Source organism: Protobothrops mucrosquamatus, unplaced genomic scaffold (assembly GCF_001527695.2).
Source record: "Protobothrops mucrosquamatus isolate PMUCROS unplaced genomic scaffold, P.Mucros_1.0 scaffold3471, whole genome shotgun sequence".
Classification (NCBI taxonomy): domain Eukaryota; kingdom Metazoa; phylum Chordata; class Lepidosauria; order Squamata; family Viperidae; genus Protobothrops; species Protobothrops mucrosquamatus.
The window spans coordinates 22,714-40,895 of record NW_015389446.1 but is presented as its reverse complement, the minus strand read 5'-3'; the positions used below and the strand labels follow the sequence as shown (position 1 = coordinate 40,895).

General features: G+C 41.9%; 1 protein-coding gene across 1 annotated transcript in view; it reads left to right on the top strand.

Annotated features, from left to right (window-relative positions):
* Positions 1-513: 513 nt before the first annotated feature.
* LOC107297696 (cadherin EGF LAG seven-pass G-type receptor 2-like) overlaps positions 514-18,182 on the top strand; it is a 38,649-nt gene continuing 20,980 nt past the window's right edge. The window contains exons 1-2 of the mRNA XM_015827059.1: positions 514-631; positions 763-4,521. Of these exons, the coding sequence (XP_015682545.1) occupies positions 514-631; positions 763-4,521 (3,877 nt within the window). The remainder of the gene's footprint in view (positions 632-762; positions 4,522-18,182) is intronic.

Here is an 18,182-nt window from a genome sequence, read left to right as displayed (position 1 = left end):
ACATTGATAGTGGTGTATTATATTATATTGCGTTGTAGATAGATTTTTTCCCTCTTTCAGAGTAGTAAACCAAGTAAGCCCGTCTTAGAAGACTATATTGCTAATAATAACTGACAACTAATAATTATGACAATAAAATGATTAAATATAGTTTTCCAGAACTAGTCAACGTTAAACGCCATCCTCTGGAATGGAGTCCTCTTGCCTTCTATCTGTGTGTTTTTTAAAAAATGGCTTTTCTCGTGAAATTAGTCCACTCTCATAGGTGAAACTTTGGTTACGGTTAGTCTTCCATTTCTCACCCCATGTTTTTCCTGCCCCTCACATCCTTTCATAGATACTTTTGGGGCAACCACTTTGGATTTATAGCACTCAAGAGTTGTCTGCCTGGAAATATTCTTGCTTAATTCTGAAACAGGTGAAGGGAAAGCACATTCTACAGGCGCACTGTTTCTGACTGCTTTGGGTTGCCTTTCAACCCTGGTCTCAAAGAAGTGAGGAACTAGGTAGGAAATGCGTTGCGTTGGGAGGCCCTCCCGCTGCGATTACACAGTCCTTGATTGGTCTGAGGTATTTAGGGAAGCACCGGAATCCTCTGTGTTTGCGGTGGATTATAGCCATTCGACAACAGGTGCGTGGCGGTTCAGAAGTCCTCCTACGCTAAGGTTGCTCGCCCCACAAGAGGAGAACCTGGCGGTGCAGAAGGGAGGCCCCACCGCGCAGCAGCCTTTTCAGCAGCGAAGCTGACGCGGCTCCTTTAAGAGCCGCAGGTCTATGGAAATGAGCCTCGCAGAGCTGCTGCCGCAGCGGAGCCGAGCCGGGCTTGCTTGGTAGGCGGCGAGACCTTAGCTGGCTGCGGCGGAAGAGCAGGCAACGGCGGCGGCGGCGGCGACGGCGGACCTGCTCGGGCTCATCGGGTGGACCGGGGAGGGGGGGGCCACCGGCCCGGACCTCCCGTTTGGCATGAAGCGCAGTTGCTGATCGCTGGACGGACAAAACGAAGACCGGGCTGCGGGCGGTGGGAGATGGGCGGCGGCGGCGGCGGCGCCCCCGGCCGGGCTGTGCTGCTACTGCTGGCGCTAGGGATCCCCCGCTCCCGCGCCGACGGCCCCGAACCGCCCCCTCTCTGCGCCCCCTTCAGGGACCCTCGGCTGCCTGAGCGGCCGCTGTCACCACCGAGCCGGCCGCCTGCTTGCGCCGAGCCGCCGCCGCTGTGGCTTTGCCGGGTTTCGCCTCCGGCCCGCGGCCTCTGGGCGCACCTGCTGGGGCCGCGGTGCGATGGTGCTTCGGCGGCGGCGGCGGCCGAGGATGGAGAGCTGTTGCTGTTAAGCCACCTTCTGTTGGCCCCGGTTCCGGGCGGCCGATTCCGCAGAGGGCGAAGCCGGACTCTGTGCTTGAAATCAGGCACCCACATTCCTTTGCCGCCCGCTAGCTCGCGGGGCGGCTGCCAGCTAAGGTGCACGGTGCAAGGCGGCGGCGGCGGCGGCGGCGGCAACGCTAGAGACCAGCATGGGCCGTTCCATCCCCAGGGAGAACTGATCCTGCCCCCACGAGCCCTGTGTCTCCGGCCGGGACGCCCATTACGGTTGGGGCTCTCGTGCCAAGCCTGCGATGAGAAGACCGAGATCTTTGTCCACTGGCTCCTGGCTGTGGGCTCTTCGCAGCAGGAGGTGCAGAAGCTGTGGCCCTTGGAGGGGTGTGGCTGCCAGGGTGAGGGGGGCAGCAGAAGGAAGCGGGATGTGAACACCAGCCCCCAGTTCCAGATGCCCACCTACCAAGTATCAGTGCCGGAGAACAGACCGGCAGGCACACCTGTGATCTTGCTGAGGGCCATGGACCCTGATGAGGGGGATGGGGGCCGCTTGGACTACTCCATGGACGCGCTTTTTGACAGCCGCTCAAACAGCTTCTTTGCCATTAATCCCCAGACAGGCGCTGTCACCACAGCTGAAGAACTGGATCGAGAAACCAAAAGCACCCATGTGTTCCGGGTGACAGCGACAGACCATGGCACACCGCGTCGCACGGCTCTGGCCACGCTCACAATCACGGTCAGTGACACCAATGATCATAATCCTGTGTTTGAGCAGCAGGAGTATAAGGAGAGCATGCGGGAGAACCTTGAGGTTGGCTACGAAGTGTTGACGGTGAGAGCAACCGATGGTGATGCCAGCCCCAATGCCAACATCCTGTACCGCATCTTGAATGGTAATGGGGCCAACAGGATCTTTGAAATTGACCCCAAGTCTGGAGTCATCCGCACAAATGGCCTTGTGGACAGAGAAGCTGTGGAATCCTATCAGCTGATCGTGGAGGCCAATGACCAGGGCCGAGACCCAGGACCGCGCAGCAGCACGGCTACAATTCATATTACAGTGGAGGATGACAATGACAACTCACCGCAGTTCAGTGAGAAACGTTATGTTGTACAGGTACCGGAGAATGTGGCCTCAAACACCCACATCTTGCAGGTAAATGCCACAGACAGGGACAAAGGCAGTAATGCTATGGTGCATTACAGCATAATGAGTGGCAACACTCGGGGACAATTTTACATAGATGCCCAAATAGGTAATATTGATGTAGTCAGCCAGCTTGATTATGAGATGAATAAGGAATACACTCTTCGTATTAGGGCCCAAGATGGAGGAAGGCCTCCTCTTTCCAACATCAGTGGGCTGGTGACCATCCAGGTACTGGATGTGAATGACAATGCCCCTATTTTTGTTAGCACCCCTTTCCAGTCCACGGTGTTGGAAAATGTACCTGTGGGCTATTCTGTTATTCATATCCAAGCCATTGATGCAGATTCTGGGGAGAATGCCCGACTAGAATATGCTCTGGTTGACATGAGTCCCAATTTCCCTTTTACTATCAATAACAACACAGGCTGGATTGTAGTGGCTTCTGGTTTGGATCGTGAAGCTGTGGACTTCTATAAATTTGGGGTTGAGGCCAGAGATCACGGTAACCCTCCAATGACTTCTTCAGCAAGTGTTAGTATTACCGTTCTGGATGTCAATGATAACAATCCTGAATTCACGCAAAGGGAATATACCATGCGTCTCAATGAAGATGCAGCTGTGGGCACCAGTGTTCTTATTGTCTCGGCCATTGATCGGGATGTCAACAGTGTCATCACCTACCAGATCACGAATGGGAATACTCGCAATCGCTTCTCCATCACCAGCCAGAGTGGTGGTGGTCTCATCACTCTGGCCCTACCCTTGGATTATAAATTAGAGCGGCAGTATCTTCTTACAATCACAGCTTCTGATGGCACTCGGTTTGACACTGCTCAGGTCTTTGTTAATGTAACTGATGCCAACACACATCGGCCAGTGTTCCAGAGCTCCCATTACACTGTTAATATCAATGAGGACAGTCCAGTGGGTACCACTGTAGTGATTATCAGTGCTACAGATGAAGACACAGGGGAGAATGCTCGTATCACTTACTTCATGGAAGACAGTATTCCTCAGTTCAGAATTGATATAGATACTGGTGCTGTGACAACTCAGATGGAATTGGATTATGAAGACCAAGTATCCTATACTTTGGCAATTACAGCTCGTGACAATGGCATCCCACAGAAATCAGATACCACCTATCTAGAAATACTAGTTAATGATGTAAATGACAATGCGCCTCAGTTTTTAAGGGATAATTACCAAGGATCTGTCTATGAGGATGTACCTGGTTTCACAAGTGTCCTGCAGGTTTCTGCTACAGATAGAGACTCTGGAATGAATGGGAGAGTGTTCTATACCTTTCAGGGTGGAGATGATGGTGATGGGGACTTCATAATTGAAACCACCTCTGGTATTGTTAGGACGTTGCGTAGACTGGACAGGGAAAATGTTCCACTCTATGAGCTTAGAGCATACGCAGTTGATAAAGGAGTACCGGCCATGAGGACGCCAATTGATGTCCATGTCACTGTTCTTGATGTCAATGACAACCCCCCTGTCTTTGAGCATGATGAGTTTGACATCTTTGTGGAAGAAAATAGTCCAATAGGCTTAGTGGTGTCCCGAATCACTGCCAGTGATCCAGATGAGGGTACCAATGCTCAAATTATGTACCAGATAGTGGAAGGTAATATTCCGGAGGTGTTCCAACTTGATATTTTCTCAGGAGAGCTGACAGCACTGATGGATTTGGATTATGAGACCAAGTCTGAGTATGTCATGGTAGTCCAAGCTACTTCAGCTCCACTGGTAAGCCGGGCTGTTGTGCATGTTCGTTTACTGGATAAGAATGACAACGTCCCAGTCTTGAAGAACTTTGAGATCATATTCAATAACTACATTACCAACAAGTCCAGCAGTTTCCCCACTGGAGTGATTGGCAGGATCCCAGCCTATGATCCTGATGTTTCTGATAGTCTTACGTACAGTTTTGAGCAAGGCAATGAATTGAAACTTGTTCTCTTGAACCACAGTACTGGAGAACTACGTCTGAGCAGGGCCCTGGATAACAATAGACCTTTGGAGGCAACCATGAGAATTTCTGTATCAGGTAAGGTGTGTTTATGTATGCTATGGTGTGGGAGATATTAATCTGAATTTGTATCAGCTTATAGACTGGGATCACATATACTAGGTTATAATAAAATCTGGTTTATAGCTTCATAAGTCATGGTTATATCCATTCTGGTATATTAGCCGTAGTTATAGTTTATAGCTTATGTGATGTGTGAATCCAGCCAATTGTGGCTTAGCTAACAAAATACAGTTTTTTGAAGAAAAATTGTGGTTTACCAATGTGAACATAATTGTAGGGACCAGAAGGAAGTTATGAAGCTATTTTATCCAATTTCTACTCCTTGTTCAAGTTTTTCCTCATTACCCAATTGAGAAGCTATGGCTAAGATTATTATAGCAATTAAGAAAGGAAATAAAATCACATATGAAAAACACATCACATTAGAGGCTGACCCCTAATCTTTGATTAAGTTTATAAGTGTTGTGCAAATCGATGGATGACACCTTTTAGAAATTCAGCTGCCAGTCTCTCATTTTTGTTTCTTTTGATAGAGACATTGTAGAATTGGTAGAGATTGCAGAATATGCAACAATCTTGTTGCATTACCCCAGTTGACTGCCATAGACGTTATTCTAAAATAGCTCCTTCTCTCTAGGTTGCCAATTTTCCAGAAAAACATCTCCTCCTCCTCCTCCTCCTCCTCTCTTTTCTGTTGAAATCAATCAACCACTCAAAATTAATCTCGAATAAGATTGACTTGTCTCATATATGACTAGACTGTGAATGATGGGAAGACATCAAAATGGCTTTTTAGTGGCCAGGACAGATTGCATGAGATGCCAGGAGAGTGAATTTTGTGAATACTTCTAAGAAGGAATTGACATTCTTCTGTCAGTGCTAGAAAGCAGGAGGAGAAAAGAATTTGGCGTAGTTGTCATGAAGTTACTTGGTTATCATATAAAGCAGTTTGGATAGTTTGTCTGTATTTGCCACTTCGGTTCCCATGAAAAACTTGATGATGTACATTTATGCCATTGAAAGTTTATTAGTCTTTATCCTGCCTTGAGACTATTTTTACTTGAGCAGGCAAATAAGCTGCTCTTCTGCTAAATTTGTGCCACAGGTTGGCATACTGTGGAAGAAATGTGTCAGGGGAGCTGAAGATACAACCTCTTTAATTAGCCACATGCTCTTCTTTTCCTACATTGCCTCTTTATTAGGGTGCCTAATGCCTAGCAATTAACTTAAATTAAATGTCACTATCCCAATTCAGAGCTTTCCAAGGGCTGCAGGGCTGCAAGCGTCAACAGAGAGATACTTATAAGTAACATATAGCTAATAGTAAAGGCTGATGATGATGTCAAGGGCATGCAAAGAGCCACTATAAAATCTTAAGGCTCTAAATGTTCAAATGATAAAATTCTTCGGTGACAGGAATATTTATACTTTTGATTATGCACAACAAAAATGTAACTTGCCAAAAACAGAAAGGTCATGCTCAGAATCAGTTTGACCAACCACGTCATCTTACTTAGGGCTACCAGATCTGGGCTGCAAAAATCCAGATAACCATTAGAGGTCAGGAATTTTTTTAGAGCTTTCTAGATGTCTTTGATGCCAAAGCCCTGGAGTTCCTAATCCTATTAAATATAACATTGTCTATAAAATAATTTAGCTAAAATAGGCTTTCCTAGTGTTATGTCCTCTCTGTATATAGTTGGATCTAGTGGGAGTAAATATGGCTGGATTAATTCTTTAAGAATAGTTTTGGCTAGGGTTTAGATGATTAGAGTATATGGTGTTTAAGGCTTCTGATTATTTTCTGTGTGCTATTTGCTAAGACTTTTATTTTGCTAAGGCTTTTTGCTCATACATCTCCCTACAACCATCATCATTGGCAAGCTCTTTCCTGCATCAGTGAGCCCTGTGTGTTTCAGGTGGCTCTGGCAATTGGAGTTTCTTCCCATTTAATTGTCTACATTGTTCCTGATTTAGTATTCTGCTGGGGAACTGTAGGAAATAGCTAGTTTCTTGCAGGTGCTTGAACTGTAAAATCAGATCTGGAAGTAGACAGAGCATATACTAGAATAGCCCTTGTCTAAGATGGTACCAATTGTGCCCATTCCAAATCACTGGAATACGAGTGAAGAATGGTGCAATATTGATGGTGCAAGTGCAAGGTGATGGCACATTTGGTTAGACTGAATAAAGCCTACAAGGGTGTATCTTGCTCATTCCACCTTCACTGCTGAAAAAATTATCCTTACTCTCACAACTCACGTAACGTCTCCCACTTGGTGCAAGACGTAATTAATCTTTCCCCTAGAACAAACTTGGTGGCTTACATTATTAGTCTTATCTAGAGGAAAAGGCTCTATCTCTGTTTCTTCAGAAGAGAATAGATTATAACTACAAAACGTTTAACTCTCTACTTCTATAGCATCTCCAGATGGCCATTTCCTCTGTGCAAAGTCAGATGAGTTATTGTATGATGTTTTAACTGTATATGATCCATAATGAGTTAGTTCTGGTTAGGAGTGTGAATTTGGCAATGTTTATTTTCTCTACGGTCTTAGAGAGTGTCTAGCCCAGTGGTGGCGAACCTATGGCTCGGGTGCCAGAGGCGGCACTCAGAGGCCTCTCTATGGGCACGCGCGCCGTCGCCCCAGTCCTAGGCCTTCAGCTGGGTTTTATAAAACCTTTTCGCTTTAGGCCTCCGACGCCACATGCAAAAAAAAAAAAGGTTCAATCAATCAATCAATTTCAACTCCTCACGGGGAAAAAAAGATCTCGCAAAGTTGGAATTGATTGATTGAACTTTTTAGTTCCACCCAGTCTGCCGTTACCACGGCAGCCACACCCACCATATGGGCCACACCCACCCAATGGGCCACACCCACCCAATGGGCCACGCCCAATCGGCACCCAACGATACATAAATGGGTTTTTGGTTGCAGTTTGGGCACTCGGTCTCTAAAAGGTTCGCTATCACTGGTCTAGCCTGACCAGCATTCAAAATTATTTTCCTTCAACAATAACTTTTACTAGTTATTACTTGTCTATTTCTTTCTTGGGTCGTTGTAGTCACACCTGTTCTACCAGGTTTCTGGTAGGAATTATGGAGCCACATTTATGGTCCAAATTTTGCATGTGTTGCTGCTGGTATCTACCTTCAGGGAGCAATAATGATGGATAGTTGGAACTCAGCTTGAAGTGAATCTACCAAATGCCAATGGCAAATCTGACAGACTCTGCTATTGAAGTATATGTGGCATATGTGGGGATTGATTGCAGATGTGTCAAGAATGGTATTCTCAGTTGACCTGTTCTGCCTTACCATATGAAGGATATTATTGAGCCATTGTATACTTTTTTTTAATAAAAAGACTTTACTACTTAATTATTGTTAATACCAACATCTTCCTAAATTGGAGAATGTGGTTTCCTGCAGGTTCTATATATTGACATTTGCTCTCCTTTTGTTTGGTAAAAGAAATTACATGCTTTCAATTTAATTTATGTGTCTATCAAATTTTTCTTACATAACTAAATTTTCTGAAAGCTTCATAATTAAAGTGTTATTACTTGCATCTTATTTTCTTGCTCCTAGTCTATAATATATTTTGCAGTATGTATCTCCTTCTTTAGCTCCAACATACAGCACATTTTTCTATATAAAATCCCAAACAGTATTGATTCTTTCAAAAACAAATGCTATTTCATGCGAGCATAGTACTACCAGCATGTCTCCAGATATAGACCAGAATTTGTCAACCTGAAATCCTTGAGATCTGTTGGATTATCAACCCCATTTCGGGAACATTGATGTTGATATAATATTGTTGTGAAGCTATTGAGACTGAAATATTAACTGTGACTCTTAAAAGAGTGTTTGCACCAAATAGGTACAACCAATGCTAGAATATGCAGGATACATATGATTTCAGCCTAAACCTTCCTAAAGGGAAAGGTATGTTTTTTCTTCCTGCCTGTTTATAAGAATAACAGTCAGGCTTTCTAGATTATCCCAAATTTTGCAGAAGAACAATGGAGAGAGATTCAAATATATGTTGGGGGGAATGAAATTCTTTGTCCCAGGAGTATCATTGCATATCCACCCCTCAACCCCCATTAATATCACCCTTCATAGCATCGAAGATAATAGGCCTGCTTGCTGGAAACAAATTTGGAGATGCGTAAGAGCAGCTGTCCCTGGGTTTCAGCAATTAAACTCTCAGCATGGTGGCTAAAGACCGCACCTGCTTGGGGGGGGATAGGCAAATAGGGACTGGGGAATACTGCACAGTCGCTAGATTAGAGGACTGATAATATCCATGGCTCTTGGCTGCCTTCGGAGCCTTGCTGAATGATATTGTTGCCTCTGATGGAAGCCCCTGGCATTATTGGAAATAGATGCAGCTGGCACTCTGGGGCTGGTCACTTGCAGCAAAGAATGGATTTTTTTTTTTATTCTTCTGCCATAACAATAAACCAAGAAAATCCAGCCATATTGCCAGATAACAGATAGGTAATTCCTAAAGAATCACCCAAATAACAGGTATTACTCCACTTATAACAGTTCATTTTTAAAATAGTGTTTTAACTGAACATTATGACATAAAAGTTAGCTGTCACAAAACCTGCATGAACAATCCTGTTTTTTCCCTCAAAAGGAGCATGGAGGTCAATATTAATTACTTTTGCTCAGAAAACGATGGCCAAGTTATTATATTGCACTGAATTAGGAAACTATAGTGCAAAATGGCTCACCTGTATAACAGGGACACTTCAAAATAATTATTTTAAAATCTTACTGCTCATATTAATGTAACACTGAGAATACATGAGGATCTTTTCTCTATTAGAACAGTTTTATCATGTAGTTTATAATTGTGTTTGTTTGGACCATAATTTAGCTTGCTGTAGTGAACCATGGATTCACACAGTCACTGTTCACTCTGTTCAAGTGCAGGAAAACTGCTATTTCCAAAAATTCTTGTAGGCTCAGACAATACATACTAGCCAGTCAATGAGATGGAACTCGCTGCTTTCTCAATTGGCTGAAAGCAGATCTAATCTTAGCAATGAATTACTCGGAGCACAAAATAAAAAGTACAAGTCTGCGTGCACATATACAGATATACAGTCAACACAAGAAGGACACAAATAAGGCATGTCAGATGAAAATGTATAGGGATAGAGATTGATTATTGCCTTGATATGGTAAAAACCTGCTGAAAAAGAATGCTTTCACAAGTCAGTGGAAATAAATAAAGAATAGATTATGGTTACATTCTATATACAGTATCTGTTTCTTTTAACAATGTTACTTTTCTAGTTGTTCAATAGGTGTTGCATTTTGAGCAGGTGAAGATGATTTTCTCTGAAAAGCATTTATTTTCTTTGTAAAAACCCTACTTAGCAATAGATCCACTCACTGTAATCAAGTTTGCCAAAGTGATAACACCATGTCAAAGATATATAAGCCAGTTGCCTATAGACATAAACTTTGTACGGATAACCTATGAGCAGATTGCCTATAGATGTCGACTTTGAATAAGTATAATGAAATATGGAACTCACTTATACAAAATACTGTAGGTTAAAAAGAATAATTATATAAATGTATTAGGAATAAGCATATGTAATTTAATAATTAGAATTATAGCTGCTGTTACAATAATATACTTTGTTTCTTTTTCCCTTTTTCTGCTCTATTTTTTCATGTTTTAAAAGTATTTTTATGTGTTTCGGAAGGAATGTATATATTTGCATTATAATTTTGTTCCTTTTTCTTTTTCTTCTATTATTTAAATATAATAGCAATAAATAATTAAAAAGGATTCTATAGTGGAAGAAAGGCTATGTAGACACTTTTCATGAATTATTATTGATATAACTAGGAGAAGAAAAACATGTTTCAAATTGCTAGAATTTATCCAGCCTAAATATGATTGTAGACCATTCAGTAGAGGTTTCTTTTGGGTGTCAATAATAGGGTTTTTCCTCCCACATTTTGCTGCTTACTAATCCTGGACAGTCACTTTCTTTATATGCTACCCTATTAGATTCTTTCCTCATGTCATTATTTTTGCCAGTCCCTATAATCTTGGTCCAATGATGTTCTACTTTCTTAGGTTGAATTGGTTCACATTTGTGTCTGTTCAGATATTTTGAACCATGAAATAGGATTTTTTTTTAATATAAATTAAAGGGTGTCAGGATTGAGATTAGCATCTCAATCCTGACACCCTTTAATTTATATTAAAAAAAATATTAGAGCAGGCTTGGCAACTACAAGGATCCTCCAATCCAAGGCAACCTACTGTAGCAGTTGGGAATTGGCCTCTACTAGATAATTTACTTAAACCATCCGTTCCACCTTTGTAACTATAATACCACGTCTAAATTGGAGGAATGTCAATGGAGGAACGGCTAATCAGTTATCCTTTCAAGGATCTCCTGGCTACGATGCCATTTTAGTATTGGGAGTGAACTGGTTTATGATGTGGAAGATTGTAGGATGCAAAGCAAAGAAATTACCCAGTTCCTATTTCATGGATTCTAGTAATGAGAGAGTAGAGAAGAAAAATTAAAAGCAGCAGATCTCTGCCAGCAATGTCTGCTGAAGAAATATTAACCATCAAAAACTGGAGTATGGAAAATGGAGTTCCTTTTATAACTGAACAATATTCTCTATGCAAGTGTATTGGAATGTCTTGTGAAAATAACTTCACTACGGGTAGTCCTCGACTTACAACAGTTCATTTAGTGATCATTCGAAGTTACAGCGGCACTGAAAAAAGTGACTTATGACCATTTTTCACACTTACGACTGTTGCAGCATCCCCAGGGCCATGTGATCAAAATTTGACTGCTTGGCAGCTGGCTCATCTTTATGACGGTTGCATTGTTCCAGGGTCATGTGATCACCTTCTGCGACCTTCTGATAAGCAAAGTCAATGGGGAAGGCAGATTCACTTAACAACCACATTACTAACTTGACAACTGCCTTGGTTCACTTAATAACTATGGAAAGAAAATTCATAAAATAGCCCAAGCTCACTTAACAGCTGTCTCATTTAGCAACAGAAATGTTAGGCTCAATTGCGGCCATTAAGTCAAGGACTAGATGTGTTTTTTTTAACCACACATTCAGTGTTCAAAATGTTTCTAAATTGCGCCAGCTGTAAGTCAGTTTGTGCCCTAAACTGATCTGTAATTTCCTTGGATATGAGTACGATACTGAAATGTGACAAGACTGAAAAAAAATCAACATTAGTCAATATCTGAGCAATATTTTGCATCTCTGAAGCTGAGAGTTTTAAGTCAAAGTTCAAGAATATGCTCAAGAAGTGGTGTAGTGTAGTGTTTTGTATTGTGCTTACCAGATTGTATTGTGTTTACCATTCCAACATAATTCATGTGCAGAAGAACATTTCAGTTATCACTTAACTGTGGAGCTGTTTACTTGGCCAATGTTAAATGAGGAACATAAATGAGCTTTTTTTCAACAATCTTGTTCCCATTGAAAACTGTGTCCCACAGCAAATGTCCCCCCCTTTCCTCTGAATGAGAGTAAGATCTGATTGGGTGTGCTTGATTATGTACTATCAGGTTGCTTTTGATTCCTAGTGACTACATAGATAGATATTTTTTTCCATATCCCTAATCCAGTGGTTCTCAACCTTTTTAATGCCGCGACCCCCACCCGGTCGTAAGTCGAGGACTAAACCAGTCATAAGTTGAGGACTAAACCGGTCGTAAGTTGAGGACTAAACCAGTTGTAAGTCGAGGACTACCCAACCGGTCGTAAGTTGAGGACTTTCCCTGCCCAGGAGCGCCACGCATGCGTGGTTCCGCCCCCTGCACCGGCCGAGGCGTAGCTGGCAAGCGGCAGAGACGGAGCAGGCCGACCACCAGCTGGCCCAGCTCAAGGGAGGTAAGGCACCCGCCGGAAAAGGGGGAAAAATGGCAGACAGCCTTGCTTGGTGACCCCCGTGAAATGGTCGATCGACCCCAAATGGGGTCGCGACCCATAGGTTGAGAACTGCTGCCCTAATCTGTTATTTTAGGTCTTCCAATGGTGCAGTCTCCATCCACCTTGCTGCTGACCATCCTCTTTTTCTTTTTCCTTTCATCTTTCCTAGCATTAGAGCCTGTATCAGAGAGCTGGGTGTTGACATAATGTATCCAAAGTAGGATAATTTGAACCTGGTCATTTTTGTCTTGAGTGAGAACCCTTGAGTTGATCTATTTGATGATCCATGGGTTTATATTCTTGGCTGCCCAATAATCTTGGCAGTCTTCTCCAACACTAAAATTCAAATGACAATTTTTCCCTTAAGACTTTCTGTTGCTAGGCTTTGAGGGATGGCTGTGATGTGTTAATGCTATTTGTTTCTAAAGTATATGCCCATGACATAACACAAGAAGAAAAGTTCAGCTCAAGCGACCGTTTTATACTTCCTTTGGAATAAATAGACTTTTGGCCTTTCTTTTCCCCACCTTGAGAGTTGGAGATGTCTGTTGCATTGGTCTCTAGCCTCACAGGTTCAGTCCTTCAGATAGGAACTGCTTTTCCTTTACTCTGCAACTTTATGCTTTATGCAAATCCAGTGATTTCAGAGTGAATTAGTGTGCTTTAGTCTGAGACCGGGAAAGCTCATGTAGCTATCCCAGCTGAAGGTTCATGGAGTTCAGAAAAGTTGGCTTCCATCTGTCTCATCTTGATTGGAGGGTTATTGCCACTAAATAGAATTGGTTCTACAAGTTTGAGGCTTGCTTTCTTCTGTTCTAAATGTATAATTGAGTAAATAAAACATCCTAGACTTCATACAACTTGGTAATTGGAAGAAAGTGTACCCATCAACATTGTCTTTCCTACAAACTAAAAGAATAGAGCTGGAAGGGACCTTGGAGGTCTTCTAGTCCAGCCCCCTGCTCAAGCAGGAGAACCTATACCGTCACAGACAGGTGAATGTCTAGTCTCTTCTTAAACATCTCCAGTGATGGAGCGCCCATGATTTCTGGAGGAAAGCTGTTCCACTGGTTGATTGTCCTCACTGTCAGGAAATTTCTCCTTAATTCCAGGTTGCTTCTCTCTTTGATCAGTTTCCAACCATTGTTTCTCGTCTTCCCTCTGGTGCTTTAGTGAACAACCTGGCCCTCTCTGCCTTGTGGAAGCCCCTCAGATACTGGAACACTGCTATCATGTCTCCCCTATTTCTTCTTTTCTTTAGACTAGCCAAACCCAAGTCCCGAAGCTGTTCTTCGTATGTTTTAGTCTCCAGGCCTTTGATCATCTTAGTTGCTATTCTCTGAATTTTTTCCAAATTCTCAACATCTTTTTTGTGATATGGTGACCAAAATTGGCTGCAGTAATCCAGGTGTGATCTTACTAGGGTTTTATAAAGCGGTAATAATACTTCGCGTGAGAATCCAAACTTTTATATGCCATGTATTTCAACAATATTTTACCAACAATATTTAATATTTAACTTAGCCTGTTTGGCTTCCAGTCCTATCTGACTTGACTTGGTATTATAACTATTATTTTACTCCAGAAGGATAACTTAAAGAATTTGTTTTCTTGCCTATGAGTGCTGCTGTTGCCATTTATGCTTGTCCAGTCCCAAATCAAGCATTTATGGAACAACCTTAATTGATTCTGCTGGCTCCTTTTAAACTGGATTCCTAGTTCCTGGTTGCCTGGATGAAATTCTGTAACTCTTTCTCTTGCTGAACTTCATGTTTTACTTTTCTAGTGAATTTTTTTTCTCAAACTGTCGTCACCCCTATTCCCATACTGTAGTGTCTTTAGTCAGTTACAAGATTGTACCTGCAACTTGACTTATCAGTATGATGCTAGTGGTATACGATTTTCTAGTATATGGCACTGTAGAAGACCAGCACTCCAAAGGTGCACAATAGGAAAAATGAAGACTTTACTTCAAAATTTAGTTATCCCCCAGTTGTAGAGCAAATCTGCCAAATTCTTTACATAGACCTATTATTTCTGAATAATATCAACCTTCGTAATTTAAGGAGAAGGAAAAGGGATTATTTAGGTGATATAATGCATTTCATCAGTAAAGTCAATTACAATTTAGGCAATTAGATCCTAACTGCAAAATAGAATTTGATTGAAAGATCTAAGTTTACCACGAAGTTACTAAAACTCTGGGATTAAAGATGATGTATGATGCCTGCAGCATATTTATACAAAGGTGATAAGAGAACAGGCAGAGAGCCAGTTTGGTCTAGTGGTTAAGGCACCAGGTTAGAAGCCAGAAGACTGTGAGCTGTAGTCCTGCTAAAGCTGGTTGGGTGCGTTTGGGCCAGTTGTTCTCTCTTTGCCCATGTATTCAGGCTCAGGTGACATGTTAGTTGGTCAATTTTTGTCACAACCAAATGGATCAAAACTTGATTGATCCCCCCCCCCCCAAAAGCGAACCCTGCACTTGCAGGAAAAACGCTAGGAAGAAAATAGAGAATAGTATTTATAAACATCAGTATGCCTTAATTTTGCTGTATTCTGGTAGCCCATTATTCATGTCTGACCATTGTGATCACTTTGCAGGATCCCTCTGTCTAGTGGTGGGATTCAGCCAGTTTGCACCAGTTCGGCAGAACCGGTGGCTAATTTTTTGTTGCCCAGGCCCAGAATGGACTTCCGGAAGCGACATCCACACAGAGAACCAGTTGTTCACATATTTGAATCCCACCACTGCCTCTTTTCATAAATTTTCTGCAGGTTTTCAGTGGAAATTCAACTGGAAAAAAGAGGTTTTGGAAGCCCAAAGAGGCGGCCAAGAGAAACTTGGTTTGTTTTGAGGTGTGAGATGCTTTATAGGTGCTGGTGGGAGCTCTCTCTCCCTCCAAATCAAAGCTTTAATCTGGGCCTCGGTCTAAAAGCATGAGAGAGAGAGAGAGAGACAGACAGACAGACAGACAGACACACACACACACACACACACAGAGAGAGAGAGAGAGAGAGAGAGAGAGAGAGAGAGAGAGAGAGAGAGAGAGAGAGAGAGAGCATGCCTTTTCCTTCACATAAGGAAATCTGGGCTCCAGCCGTTGCCATAGCAGCTATTGCCCTTCACCAAACAATGAATAACGGTTAGAAAACCACATGCAGATTTTTCTGTTGGAGGCTTGGCTTCAGGCATGCAGATGATTGTGCCCCTTTATAATACTGTGCCTATGCCACCGAAACTCACGCTGCAGCTGTTCAGTTCCTCAGCCTTGAATTTCCCCTCTACACGATGTCTCCTGTGTTAATCATCTATCACCTGCCACTCAAAATCCTTATTTTTTATAGTAATTTATTCACCTGGCACAAACAAATAAGCCAAGAGTATACTGTGCATAAAAGTGCCCACCTGGAGAGAAGAGATTATCAGCCCCTCCTGCCTGGAATATCTGAGGCATGCAATCTTCAGATTGAAGAGCCCTTTAGCTGTTTGAATAGCACCCCTGAGGACAGTGTTTGTGCTGATCTTAATGGAGAACAAGGAAAGGATTCATAAAGCCTAAAGGCATTCTCTCTCTCTCTCTCTCTCTCTCTCTCTCTCTCTCTCTCTCTCTCTCTCTCTCTCTCTCTATCTCTATCTCTATCTCTATCTCTATACATATGATGAAAACAATAGTATATTGTATCAAGACTAAGTATTGGCAGCTGTTAGAGTTGAATCAGAAGCAGAATGAGAGCCAAAGACTCAGAGCTGAAAAATACCCAGAAATACTATGCAGCCCGGAAGAGGTTTGCATTCATGATTGATCCCAGTCCAAATAAGCTTTTCATAGTCCTTTCTATTCAGAAGAGCCCACTCACTAGATTCTAAGAATACTTCATTGCCTAAAGAGAGGTTCATGGTATCAATCCCGTTTGCTTTTCTCTAGTAAAATAATTCAGTGCTCCTGGTTTAATTAAAAGGACGGGGTTATCTGTTCTAGACGCCTATTTACATATTGCATGCAAAAGTTTGGCTGCCATCTGCAAATTTTCTTGATGTACACTGTTATTGAAAAATAATGGTTAGTCTAGAGACATATTTATCTGATGAGCTTCATTGCCCATATTTATCTGATGAGCTTCATTGCCCATAAACACTACTTATTTATCTGATGAGCTTCATTGCCCATAAACACTACTTGTGCTTTTAAAGTACAGGCAGTCCTCAACTTATAACAGTTCATTTAGTGACCATTCAAAGTTACAACGGCACTGAAAAAAAGTGACTTATGAATATTTTTCACACTTATGACCATTGCAGTATCCCCATGGTCACGTGATCAAAATCTAGACACTTGGCAATTGACTCATATGATGGTCACAGCGTCCTTAAGGTGATCATGTGATCACCTTTTGCGACTTTCTGACAAGCAAAGTCAATGGGGAAGCCAGGTTCACTTAACAACCATGTTACTAACTTGACAACTGCAGTGATTCACTTAACAGCTGTGGCAAGAAAGGTCGTAAAATGGGGCAAAATTCACTTCACAAATGTCTGCTTAACAGCAGAAATTTTGGGCTCAGTTATGGTTAGCAGTGAACATACCTAACATTCCTGCCTCCTATTTTCCCCACAACAACCCTAGGAGGTGGGTTGGTTTGAGCGAGAGTAATTGGCCCAAAGCCACCGAGTTGATTTTCATGCTTAATGGAGGCCTAGATAGTCTCCTTATTTGTGGGCCAGCAGTTTAATCACTACACCAAATTGGCTTTTAATATCTATACTTGTCTGTCTCAGTGCTTAAAAGGGAAGACAGGCAATGTATACCATTCTAAAAATAGAGTATATGTGTGGACTTTAATTCACATAATGCTGAGTAGGGAATTCTTCGAGTTGGAGGAAGCACCTCAAATTCACTAATTAAATCAGACACACTGCTGCCTATTGTTTTAACAAATTGTTTTTGCTATGCTGTAATGACTTTTATTCTATTTTCCTATGTTCCACGGGAAGTTTTGATCTGTAGTTCATATATAGAAATTTATTTTTAGTATTATAAAATAGTCTTCTAAACTAAAACTATGTTCACAGGCAGGGTATAATAATTTGAGATGAAATAGTTAGACATGGAAAATAATTCTCATTCATTTTCCATTCTTATGTAGAGTAGAATTTGGCTAGGTTGCTGACCCACATTAGCCCATTGTTTGGATACTTGCTGAGAACTAGCATTTGATAAATGACCTTCACACATCCTTTTTGCTGCTTGTCATAGAGAAAGGAGCACAGCCATTGCAGCTTGAGTGCTGAGCCCAAATCACAAAAGGCACAAAACAGAAGACAGTAAAGGATAACATTAGCAGATGTCTTACTATTTAGAGAATCTTGCAATCAACTGATAAAATTATAGGATGCCATAGGAAAGTTTCTGCAATATTTCTATGGGTGCAGTTGAAGTAGTAAACATCAGTGACTTGATAGAGTGAAATCATTTGAAGAATCCTCATGAATACGGGGGCTCTAAGTAAACGTGCATAGTTTCTGTTTGAGTCTTAATGCTAAAAGAGTTTAAAAGACAGAATGATTCACCTATCCATGTAGGAAATCTGGTTCTACAGCATCCTCAGTTGGTAATTATCCAATCTGTTTTTTATAAAGTACTGTATCAAATGTTTTTAATTAAACATTTAATTTAATTAAAAAAAATTAATTCAGGAAAGCCCTCTAACTTTT